Source organism: Lipotes vexillifer, unplaced genomic scaffold (assembly GCF_000442215.2).
Source record: "Lipotes vexillifer unplaced genomic scaffold, Lipotes_vexillifer_v1.1 scaffold1285, whole genome shotgun sequence".
Lineage (NCBI taxonomy): Eukaryota > Metazoa > Chordata > Mammalia > Artiodactyla > Lipotidae > Lipotes > Lipotes vexillifer.
The window spans coordinates 7,476-14,824 of NW_006796211.1; the positions used below are offsets into that span (position 1 = coordinate 7,476).

General features: G+C 37.8%; 1 protein-coding gene across 1 annotated transcript in view; it reads right to left on the minus strand.

Moving 5' to 3' along the window:
- The window catches only part of LOC103073738 (N-acetyllactosaminide alpha-1,3-galactosyltransferase), a 9,599-nt gene extending 4,545 nt beyond the window's left edge, over window positions 1-5,054 (minus strand). Inside the window, 2 exon segments of the mRNA XM_082931438.1 lie at window positions 4,188-4,235; window positions 5,035-5,054. Of these exon segments, the coding sequence (XP_082787564.1) occupies window positions 4,188-4,235; window positions 5,035-5,054 (68 nt within the window).
- Window positions 5,055-7,349: the final 2,295 nt, after the last annotated feature.

Genomic DNA, 7,349 nt, shown 5'->3' on the forward strand with positions numbered 1-7,349 from the left:
GCAGGACACAAAGTGAACTGCTCATGAAGTATATTGTTTACAACGAAAATTTCCAGAAAAAACATACACAGATAAAATTCTGGTCTCATGGTACTATAGACTATCATAGGTGTGACATAGAAAGAAGCACAATGATGAGGGAGGGAAATAATATATATGGCCTAAGATATTTACATTCTTAGAAAAGAGAGAATAGGTATTAAAATGATTTTGATGCTAGAATGTGTCACTAAAGTTTGATGAGATGTGAATCATGATAATAATATGGGAGGGAATAATTTGTTCAAAAAGTGTATCTGGAGAGAGAAGGTGGGGACCCTTTCTATAAGTCAAGGCTATATTGACCTATATCTAGTTCTAGGAAACTGAGTATAAGTCTAAAAGGAGTAAGAATCAGAAGTGATATATTGGAAATAAATTTACTATGAATGGATAGAATCATGATAGAATAGTACTAGAGAATTTCCACCTCTACTCCTGCTCTATCAGTATACAATTTCTCCACCTCCTGGCTGGATCACCATATTAGCAGCCTAGTTTGTGCTCTTTTCTTTTTTCCTCCATATTCACTTAATTCTATAGTTAATATGCATATAATATACACATATACATAGATAAGCATATGTATCCAGGCTTTTAAAATCTTGTTTGTTTTACAATAATGAAATAATGCACACCTTTCTGCATCTTGTTTTTCTTAATACAACCTTGTGAAAATCCTTTCAGGTTATCTGGACTAATTCTTATTAATTTTTTTTTTTTTTGCGGTACGCGGGCCTCTCACTGTTGTGGCCTCTCCCGTTGCGGAGCACAGGCTCCGAACGCACAGGCTCAGCGGCCATGGCTCACGGGCCCAGCCGCTCCGCGGCATGTGGGATCTTCCTGGACCAGGGCACAAACCCGTGTCCCCTGCATCGGCAGGCAGACTCTCAACCACTGCGCCACCAGGGAAGCCCTCTTATTCATTTTTTAAAGTGGCTGCATAATATTCCACAGTGTGGAGTTTAGCCACTTCCTCACGAATAGGTATTCATTTTATTTTTGAAATTTTTCTCACTATGAACAATGATACAATAAACTTTCTTAATCTTATGTCTTTGTGTACTGTTGCTGTTATATTTATCAGCTAGTCCTAGAAGTAGGATTCCTTTTATGTATGTTCATTTTTAATAGATGTTACCCAATTACTTTTTTTTTTAAGTTTTAATTTTTTTTTTTTTTTTGGGTGCACTGCATAGCTTGTGGGATCTTAGTACTCTGACCAGGGATCGAACCCCGGCCCATGGCAGTGAAAGTGCTGAGTCTTAACCACTGACTTCCAGGGAATTCCTGGTCATTTCATTTTAAACTAAAATCCATGATGCTTAATAGTAAAGCACAAGCCTTCTAATGAAAGAATGCCTTCTACCACTATTATGTAATGGTATGTTATGTTATGAAAATGCTGACATTTCGATTAGTCAAAAGGTTTCATGTATTTATTTAATCTACAAATATTGAGCCTCTGCTATGTCTAGGATTCTTTTCTAGGCACTTTCTATTGGGAGAGGCAGATAATAAATGAATAAACAAGCAAATAAGTAGTATACCAGATGTTGATGAATGCAATGGAGAAAAATAAAACTGGGTGAGGGAAAAAGGGAATGGGAGGGGCCATTTTTTATGAGTGGTTGGGGAAGGCTTCACTGATAAAATAACATTTGTGTGGAGTCTTGATGGAAGTGAGAGAATGAGCCATTTGACTATACAGAAGGTGCATGGTTCATGCAGGAAAACAGAAGGTGCAAAGGCCCTAAGGTGAGAGCATGCTTGGTGTATCTGAGGAATATCAAGGAAGCCAGTACGATTGGAGAGGAATGAGAAAGACAAATGTTGAAGATGTTGGGCAGCTATTTTATCTATAATTTTTTTTCACCTTTTAAACTCTTTGAACTCTCTGGAAAGGCATCTTAAAAGAGCATTAGTTCTTAATGTTAGTAGCAGCAAAAACCTAGAAACAGTTCAAGTGCCCTTTAATGAAGCAGTAGATGAACAAACTGTGGTATATTTCCACAGTCAATTATTATGCAGCCATCAAAATGAATGTCAGTGATATGCAATTTGGAGATGAATTTTAGCAATCTAATATTAAGGGAAAAAATAAATCCCTGAAGATTACATACATCATGATATCCTCTTTATAAACTTACTGATATAAACAACTAAAATTTTAAAATAGGCTTTTCCAGAATACACATGGAGGATATAAGTTTATACTTTAAAAAATACCGTATGCTAACACATATATATGGAATCTAAAAAAAAAAATAGTCATGAAGAACCTAGAGGCGGGATGGGAATAAAGATGCAGACCTACTAGAGAATGGACTTGAGGACACGGGGGCGGGGAAGGGTAAGCTGGGACAAAGTGAGAGAGTGGCATGGACATATATACACTACCAAATGCACAGGGATATGGCTCGGTGCTTTGTGACCGCCTGGAGGGGTGGGATAGGGAGGGTGGGAGGGAGGGAGACGCAAGAGGGAAGAGATATGGGAACATATGTATATGTATAACTGATTCACTTTGTTATAAAGCAGAAACTAACACACCATTGTTAAGCAATTATACCCCAATAAAGATGTTTAAAAAAATGTAAAATAGATAGCTAGTGGGAAGCAGCCGCAGAGCACAGGGAGATCAGCTCGGTGCTTTGTGACCACCTAGAGGGGTGGGATAGGGAGGGTGGGAGAGAGGGAGGTGCAAGAGGGAGGAGATATGGGGATGTATGTATATGTATAGCTGATTTACTTTGTTATAAAGCAGAAACTAACACACCATTGTAGAGCAATTATACTCCAATACAGATGTTTAAAAAATAATAATAAATAAATAAATAAATAAAAATAAAAAAGAAAGCAAGGGGATGATGAACCAGGATTCAGGACTGTGGTTATTTCAGGGACTAGGGCAAGGAAACAGAGTGGGGGTATTGAAAAAGACACAAAACTAGATGTTGACGTTATAGAAGGTTGTAATTTTTGCTTCATTAAAAATAAGCAAGAGGGCTTCCCTGGTGGCGCAGTGGTTGAGAGTCCGCCTGCCGATGCAGGGGACACGGGTTCGTGCCCCGGTCCGGGAGGATCCCGCATGCCGCAGAGTGGCTGGGCCCGTGAGCCATGGCTACTGAGACTGCACGTCCGGAGCCTGTGCTCCGCAACGGGAGAGGCCACAGCGGTGAGAGGCCCGCGTACCGCAAAAACAAAAACAAAAACAAAAAACAAACAAACAAACAAAAAAATAAGCAAGAAACCACACAAATAAATTAAATAAGTGGATTTTGCATGAACTAATGATGAGAGTAAGTCATGAAGCAAGGATTATTATTCCTCTAATTCTCTGCACCTGCAGTCCATTAAAAATATAAATGGAAAAAAGAATTCTGATAAGATGAAATACAAATAAATATTAAACATAGAGGATGCACAAATTCAATAATAATTACAGAAATACAGATTGAATTGAGATATTTCAACTAAGTTTTTCAAGTAATAAAATGTTTGATACTACTAGAATAAAATGTAGATATATACAATAAAAATTATTAACATTTATCCTCTGTAGATTAGAAAATAAATAGTATAATTGTTAAAGGGCAATTTAGCAGCCTGAAGCAATATTTAAAATGTTCACAACCTCTTAAACCAATGATGCCATAATGGGAATTTATATTACAGATAAATTCACACAGCAGTTTACAAAACATATGTGTAAGGCTATTTGTTGAAATATTACTTACAATAGCCCCCTAACTGCAAACAATACAAAACCAACAGTGAATGGCTAATACTTAAATTATGGTATACAGCCATTATAAAGAATGAAGTTCTCCCCTGAATGTTAATGCCAAAATCAAGAGGAGTCATTAATGGTATTTTTCAGGCTGTTACTAAAGAGATTTTTTTTCTTTCTCCTAATAAAACCAGGAATGTTAAACCAGAAAACATCTTTCTCATTATGACCCTTAATTGCCTAATTCTTGATAAATAGGTCCTAGGATTGTATATAAAAGCCTTAAAAGTAAAAATTCCAAGTCCTGGAAACCTCCCAGGTTAGCTAAAATTTGATGATGAAAAAAAAATCTTCCCCATTCAAATAGAGTTATAATTATTATTATTACTTCATGAGCAGAAGTTTTGGTTCTTACTTAGTATTAAACCAGTCTGAGAGCTGAGGTTCTCCTGCTTCTTGATCCCTGGGTACAAAATGAAAATCATGTTAAGAGTAATCTGCTCATTCAACAAATATATGTTGCACCCCTATAATATGACAGGCACTATTTGGTGCTGGTTCTATAACTATGAACATTTAGATAGTCTCCTGTCCTCAGGAAGCTGATAGATGAGCAGGAAAGATGATATTAAATAGATAATTACAGTACAGAGTGATAAGTGCTAATAGGGAAAACAGAGCATATAAATGGGGCATCCAACCTAAATTTGGGGTTAAGGGAAACCACTTGGAGAAGAAATAGAAACTGAGTCTGGAACAATAAGGGCTACATTAGGGTGAAGAGGTTATGATCAAGGGCAGGAAGGCAAGGGACAGTATGGTTTCTTTTGCGGGGGGTGATATATTTTAAAAATTAACAGAGCCAGAAAATAATGTATATTCATAGAAAATACAGATTTAATTTATCAAACATTAGTAGCTTATTATGTGATAAATACTCTTATGTATTGAAATAAAGGGGTTGGAGTAGGGGTCCAGATGTTCACCTTTGATTTCCACTTAAAGATAGGATGCACCTAAGGTTTTGTTGTACTTTTAAGTTAATTACATAATTGACAAGGTTATGAGGGAACTTCCCTTTCATACACTGTGGAATTTTGTGAAATAAGAATAACTTTTAAGTGACTTGTGCTTCCAGAAAAATGGAATAGTCCTAATTTCTCCTATTCCTACCCTAAGTATAGCTACAATCCCTGGACATTATATAGAGAGCAAACAAAAGAAGACTCTGAAAGCAAAGAAGCCAGTTCAGGTAGAGGCACCTCAGAACTCGGATCGACATGGCAGTGAGTTCCTTGGGTTTTCTGCCACATGTATCCCGGATTGAGTGCAAGAGAAGCCAGCAACCCAGAAATGCCAATGGGTATAGACACAAAAAGAACCCTGAGAAAAACCTGCTCTTTACAACTAAAGGACTAGGAAAAGGGCAGCCTAGCAAGGCAGAAAACTTTTAGGCACTACTCACTCTACTCCAGCCCAATACCACAGAATAACTGTGACCCCATATCCATCCCTCCAGCAAAGACCAAGTGGAGAACTGAAACTTCCACCCTCACCAGCCTGTAATGAGGCTCCCCCGACCCTCCTCACTGGTGTGGAGTTGGAGGAGGTTAGTGGGAGTTAGAACCTTCACCACTGCTCAGCAGCTGTGGCCATCTCCCTGTGGTCAGTGTCATTGGAGACCATGTGGGGAACCTAAACTCTCATCCCCACTCATTAGTAACAAGGAGCCCCTCCCCACTAAGTTCCAATAGAGGCAGAGTTGAGAACCTGAAATTTCACCTCTCAACTGACAGTAATAGGGAGGTGCCAACCCATTTTCCAGCTGGAGCAGTATCAGAGGATGCCTGTGAAAACACAAGATTTAAATAAGACCCAGAGTCTCATAATACCCAAAATATCCAGGTTTCAATAAATAATCACTCATCATTCCAAGAATCAGGAAGACCTCAACTTGAGTGAGAAAGGACAGTATGCAGATGCCTTGATAACACAGATATTAGTTTTATCTGACAAGGATTGTAAAGCAGCCATTGTAAAAATGCTTCAGTGGGCAATTACAAATACTTGAAACATGAAGAAATAGAAAGTCACAGCAAAGAATTTGAAAGTCAAAGATATAGAAAATCAAAGATATAGAAGATATAAAGAACCAAATATAAATTTTAGAACTTAAAAATACAATTCCTGAAATAAAAACTCAATGGATAGGCTTAACGGTAGAATGAAGAGGATGGAGGAAAGAGTCAGTGAACTTGAAGACAGAATAATAGAAATCACTCAAGCTGAACAACAGAGAGAAAAAACGTGGAAAAAAAAAAAAAGAACAGCATCTCAGAGACAAGTGAGACTATAACTATAACAAAAAACTAATATTCATTTAATTGGAGTCCCAGAGGGAAGAAAGAGGTGGGACTGAAAATTATTTTTTAAATGGATGAACACTCCCTAACATTTGGCAAAAGAAACAAACATACAGATTCAAGAAGCTGGGTGAATCCCAAACAGGATAAACCTAAAGAAATACATGCTATGGGGCTTCCCTGGTGGCGCTGTGGTTGAGCGTCCGCCTGCCGATGCAGGGGACATGGGTTCGGGCCCACATGCCGCGGAACAACTAAGCCTGTGCGCCACAACTACTGAGCCTGCGCGTCTGGAGCCTGTGCTCCGCAACAAGAGAGGCCGCGATAATGAGAGGCCCGGGCACCACGATGAAGAGTGGCCCCAGCTTGCCGCAACTAGAGAAAGCCCTCGCACAGAAACGAAGACCCAACACAGCCATAAATAAAAAAAAAAAAAAAAGAAAGAAATACATGCTAAGGCACATGATAGTCAAATTTCTGAAAACTAAAGATGAAAAAATCTTAAAAGCAGTTAGAAATGATTCACCTATAAGGGAAAAATAATTTGAATGAAAGTGGATTTCTTATCTGAAACCCTGGACCCAAAAGGAAGTAGAACAGTATTTTTCACGTGGAGTAAGAACTGTCAATCAAAATGTCCCTCAGTAGGTGAATGCTTAAACAAACTTTGGTACATCCCTTCGTGGAATACTACACAGCATGAAAAAGGAATGACCTATTAATATAAACAACAACCTGGCTGAATCTCAAGGCATTATGCTGAGTGAAAAAGTCGCATCTCAATAGATCATATATGATTCCATTCATAAAACATTCTCAGAGAGACAAAATTATAGAGATAAAAATAGATTAGTGGTCCTAGGGTTTAGGGAGAGTCAGGGAGAGGAACTGGGTCGGTCTACAAATGGTAGCTCAGAGGAGATCTTTATGGTGATGGAATAGTTTTGTATCTTGATTGCTGTGGTGGTTACAGGAATCTACACATGTGATAAAATATCATATAATTATACACATACATTGTCCCAACATTGATTTCCTGTTTTCTTATTAGATTACCATTATGAAAGATATAACATTGAGGGAAATTTGGTGAAAGGTACATGTGACTCCTTTGTACTATCTTTGCAACTTCCTGTGAATCTATAATTATTTCAAAATCAAATATTAAACATAAAACCTTTAAAAGTGTATCCTTTTTGACATTTCATAGATGT